Raw genomic sequence first — 18,712 nt, forward strand, 5'->3', positions numbered from 1 at the left:
TTCTTCTGTGGCTGACTCCACTGATAGCGCCATCTCCGAGCAGCAGCGTATCTCTGACCTTGACGTTTGGCACAGATTTTCTTTCTGCCTGTGCTTTGTTGCCAACATTATGACTCCTATTCTGTGGTCCAATTTCATTTTGTTCTTTAACATCACATTGTGTTAGGGGTAAAAATTTGTTTGTGAGCTTTATTTCGGATGTTCTGTCATCTTTACGCTTTGGCTTAACACAGATTTCCTCCGCACAAAGTTTTGGAAAGGACACAACATCACTCAGGTCTATGTCACTGTTATTCTTCTCATTTGTAGTAAGAGCAGGCTTCTTACCACCCGATGTTACTGGAAGGGTCTTGTGAAGTCCATTTTCAGTTTCCAAAGTAAATATCCGTGTTTGTAGCTCTTTTATTTCTTGTTGGTAGATCCGACAGCGTTCACAGTGGGAGTTTGTTTTTCTTCCTCTTCCGGACATGTCGCTGGCTTGTCAGACGTAAAAATATTGATTTGTATAGGTGGAAGTCACAAAAAAGGATGACCAGTCTGATATTCCAGGAGTTGTGGATGAGGTAAAAAAATTAAAAATGATTAAATGATTAAAAAGCAAATAAAGCAGGAAGCGGCAGGAGCAGGGGAAAAAGCGTCTGCACTCTTTTGCAGGGGGAGGAGCAGTCATCACGCATTCCCAAGATGCAGCTCTACCAGCCAATCATTGGTCTTGTTGTTACACTTCAGTTACATGGACACGGTGATTGGTCGAAATGCATCTTGGGTATGTGTGATGCATGATGGGATATTGCTGACATCCATGTTTGTAATGCTACACTGTAAACCCGGATTTCATATCTAATCAAACATTTTAAGTATAATCTACTTACATGGCTCAAATCGATTAAGTTTTGATTGCATTACTAGCAGATGTAAGTATGTTATACTAATTTGTAGACCTAGTTGAGCCAGTGAATAATTTTAAGTGAAATAGCTTAAAATTCCCAAGTTTTAGTGATGCAATGCATGATGGGAACGTGATCGCTGTCACTTTGCCGCCGAGAAAACGTCACTTTGCCGCCGTGTCCCTGCTTTTTGCCGAGAAGACGTCACTTTCTCGCCGCGCACCGGACGGTCCAGTGTCTACTAAAACTCGCCAGAGACGGTAAGTAACTTTGATTTAGCTAACGTTGCTGCTGAATCATTCAACTTAATGTTTCTGTGTTTGTGTGTTGATAAGGGGATGCTGGTGAGTAGTGGGAGGACGTTATCGGTTATCTTATCTAGTAGGTCGGCAGCCATTTCACCTGCTAGCTAACGTTACAAGTTTTTTTTTTTTTTTCACTTGGTGCGCTGTTTGTGAGAAGTCCAAGTGAAGCAGTTTGACGTCGATGGATATCAACATTTTCATCCGTTAGGTACTTAGCTAGCTAAGTAAGTCACTTTTATCACCGGAGGGGCTTTTTATGCGTAACTTTAGAGAGAAAGACGTACTTTTATTAAGTTCAACGGACATCACCGTGACCGTAACCACCTGTTTGATGGCTTAACGTTAGCTAGCCAAGTTGCCTTTTTTATTGCTTGACGCGCTGTTTGTGAACTTGGAAAACTGTCGTTTTAATCAGTTCAACTGGACAATTTCAATCTCTGTAGCGTTTTAGCGGGCGCCGCCTGGCTTTGAACTGCCTCTCGGCAGATTAAGGCGCCGCAGGCGAAAACCAGGCACATCATGGCGGCGGGGATGGGAGCGCAACGTTATTTACTCTTTTTTTTCTTACTGGAGGGGCTTTTGTGATCAGTGTAATGCGGTTGTAACCAGTTTAACTAGGCATTTTTCCACCTGTAATTTTAGCGTCTTGGTGACACAGCCCGATCCACGCTGAGCGAGGGACACGCACTCAGTGGGAAGAAGAGTGTAAGCGACCACATTGCATTGTTTTTTCCTAGTATTAACGTTTAATGTAAATGACTTTCACCATTAATTGTATTATTGTCTTATGCATGAGATGTTTTGCATTAGTGATTATTTTACCTCCAAGTGAATTGCAACCGGATTATAAGTAACCGAGTATAGCAATAACGTTACACCCCTAACAATTACATTATATCTTTAATGTTAGCTTTGAAAATACAGGTATACTGTTGCAGTAGACCACTGTAGCTTATATAAGTTCCCTTGTCTCTTATTTTCTTTGTTTTATTGTGTTGCAGGTCATAGGAAGATATTCCTTTAAAACCACCAGTATCCTGATATTGGCAACAAACTGAATACAAACCTCTGAAAAATATGCTTTGGAAGTGTAAGTATTGCCCTCTTAACTGTGAAAAGAGAGCACAGCTATTTAAACACTATAGGCTAAAACATGGAAGTTATGCAAGAACAGAGCCCTTTCCTTGTTTGTACCAGGAATGCCCATGTACATTTAAATCACTGAATGCACTAAAAGTACATTTATCTCGCCTTCACACCAAAACTGTTGATCAGCAGCCAGATGCACCAGTTAAATTTTGCTGTCTGTCATGTGGGTTTGCCGAGTCTTGTTCTCAGACTGACTACTTAACTCACCTGCATACTGCACACTTAAAAGTAAGCCATAAAGTCAGGTGCCCATATAAAGACTGTAACTTTGAAACAAGTATATACTCCACTTTCAAAGCACACAAGAGTAAAGTACACCATGACCAGAACTGGAAAAGTTTCAAGTCAGAAATCATTGGTTTGGATAATGTAAGCGATGACAATGATGCTGCACAAGACCAAATGTCACATGCTGATGATATGGACGATTTAGAAGATGTCAGCGTAGAAGCTAGGGAGAATGATCTTCGTGATTTAGAAATCTTAGAGAAGAATTAACTTATCTAAATCTACAACTACATATATAAAAGTCCAGCAGACGAGCTTCATCCAGCCGTGGTTATCGGGACAGTCAAAGGCGCGAGTCGAGCCGGAGACAGGAACCACAGCCAGGTGTAGGAGCAGGAGCAGAGACGAGGTACTCGGTCAGGTACAGAGCAGAGACGAGCCAGAGATGAGCCAGAGGCAGGATCCACAGCCAGTTGTAGGAGCAGGAGCAAAGGCGAGGTAAACGGTCAGGAACTGGAGCACGGATGAGCCAACTGGAGTCTGGAAGCACTCCCACTCCCCAGGAGGGGAGAGGAAAAGAGGGACAATACATGAATCGCACTGCACCAAACAGAGGCATGGAGAACTAAATGATAAATTATGATCAAGAATAGAGGAGAGGAAGGGTAGAAGTAAAAAAGGAAAGAGGACAGAACCCCAGTGTACCATAGTTACCCCAGCTTCAACTTCTAGCAGCCTTTTAAAAGAAATAGTTATTATTAAGTTTAATTTAAACAAACTAACATTAAGTTAAATAATCTCTGAATACTAACTAGTCTGACAATAAGCCTGTCCAAAGAGGAATGTTTTCAGTCTAGCTTTGAATGTAGAAACTGAGTCGGCCTCTCTTATATGAGCTGGGAGTTTATTCCATAAGACAGGGGCTTGGTGGCTAAACGCTCTACCTCCAACCGTACTTTTACCAATTCTAGGAACCACAAGCAGTCCTGCATTTTGCGAGCGAAGTGTTCTGTTTGGATGGTAAGGGACTATGAGGTCCTTAATATAGGACGGGGCCATTCCATGTAAGGCCTTATAGGTTAACAGGAGGATCTTGAACTTGATTCTGGAATCAACTGGGAGCCAATGGAGCGAAACTAACACAGGAGTGATGTGATCTCTTCTGCTGGTTCCAGCTAACAATCTAGCAGCTGCGTTCTGAACAAGCTGGAGACTTCTTAAGGAACTCTTAGGACACGCTGCTAACAAGGAGTTACAGTAATCCAGCCTCGACGTAACAAATGCATGGATGAGTTTTTCAGCATCACTCTTAGAAAGTATATTTCTGATCTTAGCAATATTCCGCAGGTGAAAAAAGGCAGTTCTACACGCCTGAGATATATGAGCCTTAAATGATAAATCCTGGTCAAGTAAAACCCCAAGGTTTCTAACTGTGGAATTGGGGGCTATACTTATACCATCCAGGGAGACTATCTGAGCAGACAGAGCATCTCTGAGGTTTTTAGGACCAAGTATAATGACCTCAGTTTTTTCTGGGTTCAAGAGGAGGTAATTAATTGTCATCCAGGTCTTGATGTCACTGATGCAGGCGTTCAGTTTCTCTATCTGGTCATTCTGGTCAGGCTTCATGGATAAATACAACTGCGTATCGTCGGCATAACAATGAAAATTAATGCTGTGTTTCCTGATTATGTTTCCTAGGGGTAACATATAAAGCGTAAACAGGATCGGTCCCAAGACTGAGCCCTGTGGGACTCCATAGTTGACTCGAGTGCACTGAGAGGAATGGCCATTTACATTAACGAACTGATACCTATCAGACAGATAGGATTTAAACCACTGGAGAGCAGATCCTCTGATCCCTATGTCCTGCTCTAATCTATGGAGTAAAATACCGTGGTCGATAGTGTCAAAGGCAGCACTGAGGTCCAACAGGACCAGAATAGAAAGTAGTCCCTTTTCTGAGGCCAATAACAAGTCATTAGAGACTCTAACTAGTGCAGTTTCCGTACTGTGGTGAGGTCTAAACCCCGACTGAAAGTCTTCAAAGTGGCTGTTGTCCTGTAGGTGGCAGTAAAGCTGCTTAACTACAACTCTTTCTAGGATTTTAGAAATAAAGGGCAGGTTTGATATCGGTCTATAGTTGGCCAAGATGCTAGGATCCAAACTGGGCTTTTTCAGAAGAGGTTTAACAACTGCATATTTAAAAAGAGAAGGGGGGTCTAAGGGCAGGGATGCCAGTATAGCTTAGTCAGTTTGTTAGTTCATTTTAGTATTTTTCTATTGAACTCTTTGTATTCGTGATCCTTTTGATTTCATGTTTTACTTCGAAGCCCATCGAGACGACTGTTGTTGTGATTTTGGGCTATACAAATAAAATTGAATTGAATTGAATTGAATTTAGAAAAACAGCTTGAGCACAACTTGGCATCTCTTCTGTTAAAGATGCAAACTGTCCTTCACATACCAGAGAGTTCTGTGCAAGAAGTAATACAGCAGCTTTGTCAAATCAATAAGCTGTCACAGCCACTTCTGCATAACAGAGTAAGGGCTGTACTTAAGAAATATTATGCTGACATTAATGAAACCGTTGTGAGAGAGGTTACCAATGTCGTGTCAGAAAGTAACATAATGTCATTTTGTGCCAAAGATGGATCCCTAGGAACTGCTAAAAAGAGAGCGGCCTATGTACGTAGAGAGTTTCCACTGGTGAACCCCATTGAATATTGTGTGGAAAAAGGCAAAAAAACACTTGCATATGTCCCTATTGTTCCCATGCTCCAGAAGTTCCTGAACAAAACTGACATATTGGATAAAGCCATGTCAGAAAAAGTCCATGTCCCACAGGAATATAGCTCATATGTAGATGGGCAGTGCTTTAATAAAACCTCTCTTCTTGCAAGGGATGAGTTCACAATTGCTCTTACACTTTACATTGATGACTTCGAAGTAGCCAATCCTCTAGGAACATCAAAGCTGAAACATAAAATGTGTGCCATATACTGGGTCATTGCCAACATACCTGCAAAATACAGGTCAACCCTTAACTCAATCCAACTTGCACTATTGTGCAATACCTCTATAGTCAAAGAGTGTGGTTACGCTAAAGTTCTGCAACCTCTTATCTATGATCTAAAGTTATTGGAGCAAAATGGTGTTTACTTGGAACAACTAGGTGAGAGTGTGAAAGGCACAGTCTTATATGTTGTTGCTGATAATCTTGGTGCCCACTCCCTGGCAGGATTCCTGGAGAGCTTCACTACTGACAAGTTCTGCAGATTCTGTTCGGCAAGCAGTTTTGACAAACAATACCAAGAGGTATGCTCTGGTTACTTTAAACTTCGAGACAAAGACTCCCATGATAAGCAGGTGCAGGAGGTGAGAGAGGATCCAGCATTGAGTCGGATTTATGGTGTGAAAAGAGCATGTCCTTTAACTGAGAATCTTGAGCACTTTCATGCAGTCACTGGTTACCCTCCTGACATCTTGCATGATATATTGGAAGGCATTGTTCCAACTGAGTTGTCCCTTTGTCTTAAAGACATGATAGACAAGGGTTATTTCACACTAGAAATGTTAAATCAGGCCATCAGACACTTTAACTACACATTTACTGACAAAACAGACCGACCTCAGATTATTGGAAAGGGATTTTCCGCCAAAAGAACCATTGGTGGAAATGGCCATGAGAATTGGTGTCTCATAAGGCTTCTTCCTTTTCTTATTGGTCACTGTGTCCCTGAGGGTGACAACACTTGGGAAATTATCATGCTTCTCAAAGATGTGGTTGAGCTAGCTGTTGCACCAAGACACACTGAGGAGACACTGCATTTCCTGGACTGTAAAATAGCAGAGCACAGACAGCTGCTGCTGTCAACATTTCCAGATTTTCGTTTAAGGCCAAAACATCACTTTTTGGAACATTACCCTCAGCTTGTAAGGAAATTTGGTCCCCTGTGTGATGTTTGGACAATGCGCTTTGAGGGGAAGCACAAGTTCTTCAAAAAGGCAATTCGCAATGTGCAAAACTTCAAAAATGTTGCCATGACACTTGCTACCAAACATCAGAGAGCAGTCAGTTATCACCTTGACTGTAGCTCTTTTTTCAGACCATCAGTTGAGATGACAAAGGTTACCCCAGTTTTGCTTGCCTCTTTCCCTTTGAACATTCAGAGAGTACTCGCGCAAAAGATTACAAAGCCTGAGTCTGTTCTTAATGCATCATCTGTTTGTGTAGATGGAATCAAATATCATCCCGGCATGATACTCTCTACTGGCTCATGCTCAGGTCTCCCTGAATTTGCCCAGATTCAAAAAATTGTGGCTGTTAACACGGAAATTATGTTTGTTTGCCACAAAATGACAGCATGGTATTGTGAGCATTTAAGATCTTACCAACTTGTCTGTAATGACGTCCCCTCTTTGGTTGTGGTTCAGATGTCAGACTTGAATGATGTCTTCCCATTATCAGGATATAGGGTACAAGGAGAATTTATGGTAACTCTGAGACGATATGTTATTTGCTAAATACCTGTCTTTCATCATGATTTCCCAGATGGCTGAGCAAGAGAATATAACCATGAGGGTTATTGTCTCAGAGGGGGATATAAGAAAGATGACGACAAAACGACCTGACACGCTTGAGGATTTGATTGGCTGGCTCAAAGGCAATCTCAAAGCAAACTATAGTTTCACCTTACAGTACCAAGATCCTGAATTTAACAATGAACTGTGTAACCTCACCAATCTCTCTGAGCTCCCAGAGAAGCCAACAATCAAAATCATCCCTATGATTGAGCTGGTGCCAATCTCAGCAGACACTGAATCATATGGTGACACAAGCAGCCAGGCAGACACAGAGATCCTGTCTAACTCCTCTCTGGATAGAAGTTTTCAGTGGCCAGAGGTATTTGACGTTCCCAAATTTTCAGTTGATGTTGAGTACAGACTTCGTCAAGGTAACCTGTTGTATCTGAGAGATGGAACATGTCTTAAGGTGACAAAAGAGTTGAAACATGATATACTGGAGAAATTGGCCGAGACCATGTATGCATTTAAAGCATACCCAGAAAAGGAAGATTTTGAAGCAGTTGCAAAAGCTTTAGTACAAACCCACCCGTGTCTCAAAGAATCAGGGTCATCCTCCGGCTGGAATGGATGGAAGAACAGTCTCAAGTTCAAGATGGGAAACTACAGAACCAAAATGCGCCAGATTGGACGAGTTGATGTCACTGTCAATGGTGGTAAACGTGGAAGGTACACTGCAAATGCCGACCCTTCTCACAAAGGCATAAAAAAGCCAAGGAAAGGAGAATTAAATTTCCTACCTGAATATCCAGAGGGGAGGGATGACCACAACCTGGAAGAAGCTCGCCAGGTTTTGGTCAATGAAATGATGAAGATGAGGCCAAATGGGTCCCTTGTTAAGAAAAACATGGACCTGACATTTGCACTTCGGAGAAAAGAAGTTGTCCAAAACAAGCCTGCCATCAGCCAGATGTTGCATAGATGGCCAGCTCTTTTCACAGAAAGCCAGGTATGTATTACTCCAGAATGTTTTAAAAAGATGTATGTGTCACTGTAATGTTAAATACAATTCGTCCATAGATTCTTGTTTTTAGCTTCATATGCAATACATGTTTCGTTTCAGGTTTTTTACGAGTTCTCCAGAGTGGTGGGGAAAAGTCTGCAAGACAATTTCTTTGATGAACTTGACCATTTCTCTCCAAGGCTGGTGGACCTCTTTCGGAAGAAGAAAGGCCTTACCGGCCAGCTTTTGGCTGAGCTTTTACGTCAGACAAAGGTGGGTTTGACTACATTAGTCTACTATATCTTTCCTTTCTTTGTTCATCTCAATTTTTCTCTTCTTTCTTCTCTGCTCTTTATCTTTTTATTGCTGTCTTTTTCATTCTTATCATCTCATTTCCCTTCCTTAATCGTCTCCTTTTCTCTCTTCATTACCTAATATTCTTTTTTGTCCTCCATTTTCCTCTCCTGTTGTCTTCTTGTGCATAAACATTGTGATGAATTTATTTGATAAATACGTGTGCAGTGTTTCCCACATAATTAGATTATATTAGTGGTGGGGTTTGGGGATTAAGGCACAACAAAAGGGTTAAATATATCCGGTATTTTTATTGAAAAGTACACATTTCCATTGCCAACACTTAGTGTCAAATAACCTAAAGACATTGCTATTGCTACACTTTCTATGACTGCTCTACATATTTCTTGTTGCAAATTTCACACACACACACACGCCGACATGGAGGTGGACACACACAAACATGGAGGTGGACACTCTCAGCAAAAGACAACAACCTGATGGTAGTAGCACGCACACACACATACACACAAACTTACTGACAGTCTCACACAAACACACACACACACACACACATTCACACACACACAAACTCAGACACACACAGGCTCACACACATGGGCCACCACAAATGCATGAATGAATGGGAAACCCTGATGTGAGTATCCTTAGCAAGATACGTTTTAACTGTTGTGTCCACTATTTTGCAGACCACTGAGCCAACAGACATCAGGTGCCTTTGTCTTCGGGGACTCCCTGTCATCTTGGCGGATGATTCTTCTGCCTTCTTCAGAACATGCTCTGTAAGTTAATTTGTTTTTGTAATTGTTCTGGTGCATGCTCCTTTTTAACTGTTAATGAACACTGCCATTAATTTTCAAAATTATTTGATCAGCATCAGTGTCTCCATTAAGTCTCTATTTTATGGCCAAACAAAGATAGTTTACCCACTTTCAGTCCCAGTCCTATTGAAAAAAATGCTCTAAATAACTTAATTTGTATGAATCCTTTTACAATTTCCCAATACGTTTTTTGACTTTACTGGCACCAGTTGGAACTTGTGAAAATGTTTTTGGGTCTAAAACTCAAATGGGGAGTTCTGATTCCAATCGATAGGTTCTGGTTGCTCCATTGGGGGGGGGAAATAAATAAATAAATAAACAAATAAATCAGCACAGCTGTGACTCAGAGTGAGTAAACTACATATTTTGGGCAAAGTGTTGCAACCTGTACAGATCTGAATATGGCATTTGATAAAAATTTGATATCGTCCTTTTAATATAAAATACTTTGTGTGGTTTATGTTGTACAATGCTGTTCATTATGAACAGTCGCATGTTATTTTTTTGCACAAAAAACATTTTCTAACTGGCATGTTTATGTTCTCTCCTTGTCAAAATGTTTCTTTCAATGATAGGATGTAACTGACAAGGACTCGTACAGTGAAACTTCAGTGGGAATTCTCTGCCTTGGTCAAGAAAATACCCAGCTCAACCCATCCAGAGTAGGGATCATCTTGGAAGGGTCTGTGGTAATGGATGAACTGTCAAACCTACCTCAGGCCTTCTGTGTCCTTTTTGGACTGATCTATGCCCTACACCTGGACTACCCCAAGTGCATGAAAAACACTTTCAATTTTATTCAGCAAGTAATGCTCAAACTGGGTAAAAGTGAGCTGGTACCCAAAATTCAAACTTTGAAAAATCAGCTGGAAGCATAAATCGTGTTCAAAATGGCCCTTCTACTGTTCAAGATTTGTTTGCCACAGTTTGTAATGTTGGACTTTTATGAAAACATGTTTATTGTTGTGTAAGGTTTGGGATACATGTGTTCTGTGGTATTTGCACTGATTTTTGCACAGGTTTCCATGACACAGGCTTTAAAAAAATTTCATTTCAAAAGAGTTTAATATTTTAGTTACAATACCAACTAAAAGCTAAAACATTTCCCTAATAGGAGTGTAAGTTACAATACGGTTTTAATGTGATTTGTTGTAATAAGGATGTACACATTATTAATACAATAAGTGTTTTTGATGGTGCTTTGTTTTATGCAATGTTCAGGGCATGAATGACACACATTTTGCCACTGTTTCTGGCTTATGATTCAAAGTTGTTAAAGCAGGGACAATGACCCTGTAACGTAATGCTGTTTTTAAATAAAACAGTAAAAAAAACTTTTGTGTTGCATATTTTTCTTAATTGAAACGTTCTAGTTAAGCAAATGCAATGATGAATACAAAGGTTTAGTTACTTCAACTTAAAATATTAAGTGGAGTTCATGTGACAAGGTAATTGATATTACAAGAGATTGTAAGTGAAATCAACTTGGCATTTAGTATTTTGAACTTAAAATGATAATTCCACCCTTTCATGCATTTAAGTTAAATGCACTCAAGTTTTCATAACCCATTACTTAAAAAATTTAAGGCAACCGGTTTCCTCAAATTTTTTAAGTAAATTCAACTTATCCGGGCTTACAGTGTAGGAGCTTAACGGGTGTTACAGCTGAAAGCGGCTTTTGCGGCCGGACGGAGAGGATAACCGTGGTTATGAATGACTTATGACGTGAATAATTATTTTGTTTCCACAAATTAATTATGTGCTTTGAGTGATGTGGGGGTAATTCCAGTTCTGGTCCAGGACTTCTGGTTCTGGACGTTGATGTCTGCAGCCAGGTCCTCTTCACCATGACAGCAAAACATGAGGCTCAGTGTTTTGCCAAAGGACACTTGAACACATGTGCAGGCAGATTGGGAATCAAACCTGCCTAAACTGCTCCCCCTCTGCATCATGACCAACCCCCCCACTAAAGTGAAGATTGCTTGGTATCTGTTGAAGGCCATGTGATTGTTCATTTAAGTACAAATCACGAATAAATGGACTGGCAGAATCAGTCTTTAATATAAGTTCAGGAGGCCATCCAAAAAGAGGAATAAATCAGGAACAAAAGCTCTAAGAACTCTGGAGAGATTAAGGCTGGTTTGCCCACAGTGAATGAAAGACAATCTGGCACTGGCTTGAGAAGAAGCACTGCTTATTTAGGGAAGACGATGAGGCACAGGTGGAACACATTAGGGAAGAAGCAGATCACGCAGCAGGAACTGGAAATGAAGACAGAGAAAAGACAGGACTTCAAAATAAAACAGGAAGTGACAGCCAGAGGGCTAACTAGTCCTGAAATCTACTGTCTTTCAGGCAGCAACAAAACTTTTTCGGATGAAATTAAAAAGCTGAAAAATCGGATTGAAGGTGAGAAAAGACTGAAAACTAATGGATTATATCAGTTTGTTTGGATCATGTTTACCTTTGAACTGAACTTGAAAGTTTTAGTAGAAAATACAGACGAAACCAGAAAGTAAACGCTGCAGTATTTGTGTATATCAGTCTTTGAAGGTCAATGGTGTCTTGAGGGATGGAAGAGATTTGGAAGGAGCTGCTACTATAAATCTACTGAGGAGAGAGATTGGCATGACAGCAGGGATTTCTGTCTGGATGAAGGATCTTATCTGGTGGTGGTAAACAGCAAAGAGGAACAGGTGGGTGTGTTCACACTAGTTCCTTCCAGCTTCTTGTGTCTTGGATTCTCCACCTGTATGTGTGCTGCTGTTGTCTGGATGCTGATGGATTCCAGCTGAAATTCTCCTCAACAACTCAGATTTCATGTTTGTCTTTCAGCAACATTTCAAAGAAACGTTGTGATGGAACACAGAAACTCTTTTTCCCACTTCTAATGTCTTCAATTCCAAATAGGCTAAACTGGGATTCAGTAGAAATGGACTGTTGGCCCTGAAGACAAAACAAGAAGCAAAAACTAAATGAACAGAAATCTGCATCAAAGAAAGTCAGATTTTGTTCCTCAGATGAACTTTCTCTCAGTTTTTAGGACAATTATCCAGAACAGATGAATCCTAAAGACCAGACATTTTTTTACTGGACATTTAGTGTGAAAGGAAACCAAGATGGAGAGAATGTATTAAAGAATATTTTCTTTGTTTATAGGAGTTTGTTTCTACATTGAATCAGAATGCAACATCCTGGATCGGTCTGTTTGCTGTATCTTCACAGAAATCTGAATGGTTCTGGGTGGATGGATCACCACTGACAGAAACGTAAGACTTTGTTTCTTTTACAACGTTACTATATTTTTTTTTTATGACTGAGCCTGATTGTAAATGTGTGAAATCCTTTAAAAAATACAGAAAATGTTTGTAACATCATAATTCAGACCAGTTTATGAACTGAATTTAGACCAGAGGTAAACAGAATGTTTTATCACAGGTTCTGGGATGAGAAGTTTTCAAAAGATCCAGACACCTACGGCAATGCAGTGTTCTTAAGTGCTGACGGGAAATGGACACAACTGAACAAAACAAACTACAAAAACTGGATCTGTGAGAAAAACAATTCTAGATCTTTCTGTTCCTGAGTTGTGCGTTGATTTAACTGTTTAGTAATGTAACTACAAAAATGTTTTATCTTTATTATTTCTTTGTGTTGACTTCTCCAAAATAGTGCTTAAAGGAAGGTTGTATTTTAGTTTCTGGTGAATTGTTCAGAGAAATGAAGGTGTCATCTATCAACAACTTCATCACATTTAAATATCAGTTAAAATGACTGAGATAAACAGGAAACTGTAATAAATGACATGAAAACGAGCTAACTTAGAGCAGCAGTTCAGACTCAGGTTTGGTCTGTAGCAAATAACAAACAGCTTCCACAAAGTCAACTGAAAAGTTACATCTAGAAAGGGAAGTCCATATTTGGAACATTTTTCTGTATTTTCTCATGATTTTGATGGAATATAAAAAGAATTTATGATAGAAAAGTGTCTTTTGTCTGAATATATTCCTGGTTCTGTTTTGGGTCTCTTTTGAAAAATTTATTTAATTACTGATTTTTCTTTGACACAGCTGCTTATTTTTAATTATTTATATTTGTAAAACTACATATATCAGAGGTTGCATGCATGTCCAATCCAAGTTAAAGTTTCTATTTTCAAGCTGGGGTTCTCTCCCAGAGGCCTGGGAGCTTGAGGGTCCTGCACAGCATCTTAGCTGTTCCTAGCACTGCCTTTTCTGGACTGACATGTCTGAGGTTTTTCCATCATCTGCTGTAGCTGTTTTCTGCTGTTTTCTCTGGTCCTGAAAGAGTTAACACCTCTGACAGATGCAACACTTTCTGTTTTTAGTCTTTAGGTGAGAACAGGAAACTCATGGAGAGTCAAAAGAAGAAATAAATAAATGAAATGTCCTAAACTAAACGTATTAACACCCCCAAGTTCATCCTCACACAATTCACATTTATCTTCAGAAATATTTAGCCTCAGAAAGGAGGAAGACAGAGTGAAGACACACAGGACATTCACTGTCCAGACTGTTTCAACCTCTGGTCCAGTGGAACCAAACAGCCTGTATTTAATATGAATGTGTAGGGGGGGCCTGGATTATGACCACCCTGCTTTAAATGCTGCAACTTGAAGGTTTTTCAACTCAAAGACCAGGCAGCACTGAAAGTTCCAGAGCATGCAACTGTTCTGCATGTTCTCCATGAGAACTGTAGATCTTCCCTCCATATGTCCAGCAAAGACCTATGAGGCATGCAAGTGTCACCATAAGCAGCTCACAGAATGGAATTGAAGCAGCAAACTGGTTGGCAGTGTCAGCAGGTAGTTTGCGACTGCTGATGGTGGATGAAGGAGACCTGTGTGGGAGGGAGTGGTCACACACAGAGCAGGGAGGCTGTTATTCTCTTATAGAACACCAGTGCGCAGCCGGCGAGGGCAGGCAGAGGACTGTTGGAGCCAGCGCGTGGAGGCTGTGGCGTTTGAGTTTGGCCTGCTGTCGGAGCCAGAGACGCGAGGTCCGTGACGCTTGGGCGCAACCTGCAAGCTGCAGGCAGGAGGAGGGTTTGGAGCCGGAGGTGCGCCATTCACGACGCGGAGGCGGCAGGACACTGGCCACAGCCACCACAGGTCTTCATCGGGAAACTGCTCACGTGGAGGAGGAGGGAGGCAGCACAACCCCCGGGAAGATCTCACACTGCCATTTGGAGCCGCAGAGGGGTGAACGGGCTTCACCCCTCCTAAAGTTAAGTGTGCCAGCTACACCAGAGCTTCTATGAACAGCCTGTAGCTCAGTCACCAGTGGATTTTAATTGGGTTTTATATGGATTGACTTTTATCCCTCTTGCATGACTGTTTTAGTGCTTTTAAAACTATTTGTGGGTTTGCCTTGTTTTTATTGCATGTGTACTGGTGGCTTGGAGTGCAGGCCTGCTCGTGTGAAAGACTTGGGTGTGGGACGAACGTCAAAGTGGACACTTGGACAATAGTGTCATATGGACAGTTACCACCACCGTTCTCCTGAAGACTCCTGATGCAACAGCTTTACATGTGTTTCATGTCATTCTTTTTTTTTTTAAGTTTTTTTTTACTAATCCTGGTTTTAGACAATTCTAATAAAACCTTTTGACTACCAAGGCTTTGGCTGTCTCTGGAGCGACTGGCAAACTCCCCAGCGGATCCCTAAAATTTTTGATTGCTCTGGGGCTTCACCCCCACCCCTCTGACAGCAGAAAGCTGCAGATGAACTGAGCTGCTGCTTCTATTTGCAGCCGTCTTTCTTAGAAACAGAAGGAATGGATCTAGAAATGACCAAACTGTTAACAGGACATTTCATTAGAAACCATTTCCTGTTAGAGTCAGACTGAAGAGATAGAAAAAACTGAACACAACTTAGTAGATCGCAGTCATACATTTTGTAATAATTACTTCTTATTACGTCTAATTCCAATCTATCAACATGCAGTTTTGCTGAAATGGTTTTTACCAACAGTGGAGGAAATAAGTATTTGATTCTGTGCTGATTGTGTAGATTTGTCCATTTTAGAGGTTGAATTAGTCATTTAGTGAACTTATAGTACTGTTTACTTGAAGTCGCTCCAACAGGATAAGTGAGCTACGTATCAACAGTGTTCGTGCTGAGAGGCAAGAGTGCTAACCACTACACCACAGTACAGCTGACTGTGAAATATGAAGAACTAAAATACGTTTAGTTTATTTTTAGAAAATTAGAAAAAGTAACATTTCCTGTGCACACAGCAAGAGATTTTTAATACTTTGCTTTTGTAAAAACACATTTATTCTTATTTAGGAATTTTTCATCCAATTTAATAGAAAACCAGTAAAACTAATGGAAACTGGAGGTGCACCCTGTGTCCGAATTACCGCCCTAACCCCTATATAGGGCACTATATAGTGCGGTCACCATTTTGTAGGACTGTCCGAATCTATAATTCAAAAATCGTGTGCACTAGAAATTTCCCAGAAGTCTCTACGAAATCCAGAGTGGATCGATGCTCACTTGATTGGAGTGACTGCGGAATAAGCGGTTACTTTTTTCGGGGCTCCGACGCTTTACCTGAAAAAACAACTCTTTTCATGTGGGAAGTTCAACCAAAGCTAAAGAAAATACCAGCAAAGAACTTTCAAACCAATTCAGCTTGAAAGAGGTTTGTTTACCACGGTTTTCGTTGTATTTTTCGAACTTCGACGTGATAGAAGAAATGGCTAACACTAGCAAAGACCATGAGTACCATCTAGTGGCTTCAGGACAGACATGCAGCGAGGGAAAAGTTGAATAGATGGATGAGCAGGAAGACACCTCACAAGATCAGACGAGAGTCAACAGACCCCACACACACACACCGGTAAAAAGCCCAAACCCTAAAAAGATTCAAAAGAATGCTCCACAAGAACGCAAGGAAGAAATATCAAACAGTGTCCTCTTTAACGCAATTCAAACCCTGACGACCAAGTTTGACACTCAAAGCGAATATCTGAAAGGATATGAGTTTCAACGTCAAGAGAACACAGATGCTGTTAAACAAGTTAAAGAGTCTGTGGATGCAAATATGGCTGCTGTTAAAAGTGTTGTGGAAGATGTGAACCGCCTCAAACTGCAGATGGTGTCTCTGAAAAAAGAAAATGCTTCTCTCTGGGAAATGTGTCTGGAACATGCAAGATATAAACGAAGATGGTCTCTGCGACTTATTGGCCTTTCTGAGAAAGAAGGGGAAATCACACGAGATGAAACTCTCAAGATCCTTTCCAAAGTGATGTCAAAGGTCAACGTTGAGGAACTGTGGAACACAGTGGACAGAGTGCATCGGCTGGGACTAAAACAACCAACCAAGACAAATCATCATCTAGTTTGGAATGAGAATTGTTTGAGACCAAGTCTGGAGAATGTCAAAAAATGCAAAAATCTGCAAAGATCTAAGTATTCGCTTCAAAGAAGACTTTTGCAAAGAAGACAGGGAGACTCGTCAGCGTCTTTGGCCGAGAAATGAGGAGGCGAGGAAGAGAGGACTCAAAGCCTTTTTAAAGGACGGCTACGCGGTCATAGATGGTCATCCGGTCACTGCATGAAACCAACACTCCATCTAGACTGAATGGGCAAAGACATTTTCCTTAAGGAGAAGAGAGAAAACAAATCCAAAGCTGGTATGTTATTGTGTTGAATGTTATCACAGCTTTGAGGAAGCAGATTTAAAAATGGGAAATTGCATTATAGCTCGTTATGGAGTTAATTGCTTTCTAGCTATTCTTTATGGTTCTTTCTTTGTTGTCTTTAAATGTTCGTGGTTTTAAGAATGTATCAAAGCGCAAGGCAATTTTTCTTTACTGCGAGGGACAAGTTAACGTTAACTGTTTTTTCTTTCAAGAGACACAAAGTAATAAAGAAGATTTTGGTTTTTGGAAATCTCAGTGGGGAAACATTTATTTATCTCATGGAAGTCCTCGTTCAGCAGGAGGGGCAATTTTCTTACATAATTTTGATGTTAAAATTATTGATCATAACAGTGACACAGAAGGTCATTGGTTAATGGTTAACATTGAGGTGGACGACACTAAATATATTCTTGTTAACATTTATGGTTTTATCAATAGGACAAAAAAACAGAGATTATTTACAAACATAAATCATATGATAACCAACTGGAAACAGATGTATGCAACTGACAAGGTTATTGTTGCAGGTGATTCCAATGTAGTACCAGATGAAAACCAAGACAGACATCCAACTCAACATAACTCTCCTCGTTTCAATAAAATTATTTCTGAATTCTCTAGCTCTCTTGACCTTATCGATATTTGGCGTAGAAAAAATCCAAATAAGCTTCAATACACCCGGAATAACTCTCAAGACTCTCAACACTCAAGGATAGATTACTGGTTACTAACAAGTAATCAAAACATTTTCAACCTTAAACTGTAATATCTCCTACTCTCATCTCACTGACCATTGTGTTAACATTTTGGCTCTTTCCCCTGGGAAAAAAAATAAATAAATAAAAAATAAAAAATCATTCAAAAAATGGAGCATCCCACTGGAAATTCAATAATAACCTTTTGAATAACACAAACTTTTGTACAAAAATTCAAATCACTTATTCCTGAAATAAAATAAATACAATACCTGTCTCCTATTAATAGATGGGAGTGGTTAAAATTTAATATTAGAAAAACTGCGATTGTAGAAGGAAACATTTTGGCTAGGAAAAAAAGACAACAGACTGAAATAATTTCCAAATTAAACATTATGTGTAATTTAACTCAACTGAGTGAGGAGAATGTCATTGAAATTAACAAATTGCAATCTAAATTAGATTAACTTTATACCGAAAAAGCCAAAGGAGCATTTATTCGTTCAAAGGCAAAGTGGATGGAAGATGGAGAAAAAATTCGACTTACTTTTTTAACTTGGAAAAAAGTAGAGAAAGGAAAAAATCTATCACTAAGTTACAGATTGAAAACCGTCTAGTAGAAGACCAAAACAATATTAAGGATTTTCATGAAGGTAGTAAAGAAGAATACAGAACAAAATGCCTCCTCGCAGGAGCCCGTAAATCGTACAGTGGCACAAAAATAAAAAATTAATATTGCCATTGATTAATAACTTGAGGCGTATTTCTGAACAAATACATTAAATCAACACCAATGTGTTTGTAATTTAATTATTTATAAATCTGCCACGTTTTCCATGATCAGAACACAGCAGATTCATAAATAGTCTTCGTAAAATGTCCATATTTATCGTGTTTTTGCTTTGACAAATTGGTGTCATTCTCCGCTTTAAATAGTAGTTCCCCATCCAGACCAGCTGGTGGCGGTAATGTGTCACTTTGTTTTCGTGTCAATTGCCATATAAACAACCAATGAGTTATAAAGCGACACAACTCATTGTAAACAACACCCGAAAGAGAAAGAGGTGCTTTATCACTCAGAGGTGGATTGAAGTAGTGTGTTGGAGAAAA

General features: G+C 40.0%; 2 protein-coding genes across 12 annotated transcripts in view; both read left to right on the top strand.

Annotated features, from left to right (window-relative positions):
- LOC110015840 (CD209 antigen-like protein E) overlaps positions 1–18,712 on the top strand; it is a 900,664-nt gene that overhangs the window by 260,840 nt on the left and 621,112 nt on the right. The window contains exons 4-7 of one of the 9 annotated variants that reach the window (XM_023959745.1): positions 11,591–11,644; positions 11,780–11,931; positions 12,395–12,504; positions 12,674–14,872. The exons of 3 other annotated variants lie outside the window; for them this stretch is intronic. In XM_023959745.1, the coding sequence (XP_023815513.1) occupies positions 11,591–11,644; positions 11,780–11,931; positions 12,395–12,504; positions 12,674–12,821 (464 nt within the window). In that variant the 3' untranslated portion in view covers positions 12,822–14,872. 5 more of the 9 variants (XM_023959748.1, XM_023959746.1, XM_023959750.1 and 2 more) reach the window with 5 other exon arrangements.
- Positions 639–11,322, top strand: LOC110014540. 3 transcript variants are annotated; one of them, XM_023959726.1, is made up of 8 exons: positions 639–1,147; positions 1,835–1,897; positions 2,194–2,282; positions 5,811–5,887; positions 7,125–8,105; positions 8,220–8,372; positions 9,104–9,196; positions 9,811–11,322. In XM_023959726.1, the coding sequence occupies exons 5-8, from the start codon at positions 7,125–7,127 to the stop codon at positions 10,111–10,113; spliced, it is 1,530 nt and encodes a 509-aa protein (XP_023815494.1). In that variant the 5' UTR covers positions 639–1,147; positions 1,835–1,897; positions 2,194–2,282; positions 5,811–5,887; the 3' UTR covers positions 10,114–11,322. The 3 variants fall into 3 exon arrangements, with proteins under 3 accessions (XP_023815494.1, XP_023815493.1, XP_023815492.1); XM_023959725.1 differs by having other exon boundaries at positions 5,811–8,105; XM_023959724.1 differs by lacking the exons at positions 639–1,147; positions 1,835–1,897; positions 2,194–2,282 and having other exon boundaries at positions 4,929–5,887.

This window comes from Oryzias latipes, chromosome 11, assembly GCF_002234675.1.
Source record: "Oryzias latipes chromosome 11, ASM223467v1".
NCBI classification, from domain to species: Eukaryota; Metazoa; Chordata; class Actinopteri; order Beloniformes; family Adrianichthyidae; genus Oryzias; species Oryzias latipes.

Bases quoted from the DNA above. Each gene is read 5' to 3' on its own strand.
- LOC110014540 (XM_023959724.1), top strand. From the start codon at position 5,015: ATGCAAACTGTCCTTCACATACCAGAGAGTTCTGTGCAAGAAGTAATA. The intron at 5,888-7,124 runs GTATGCTCTGGT...ATGATTTCCCAG, and splicing joins TTGACAAACAATACCAAGAG to ATGGCTGAGCAAGAGAATAT. The intron at 8,106-8,219 runs GTATGTATTACT...GTTTCGTTTCAG, and splicing joins CTCTTTTCACAGAAAGCCAG to GTTTTTTACGAGTTCTCCAG.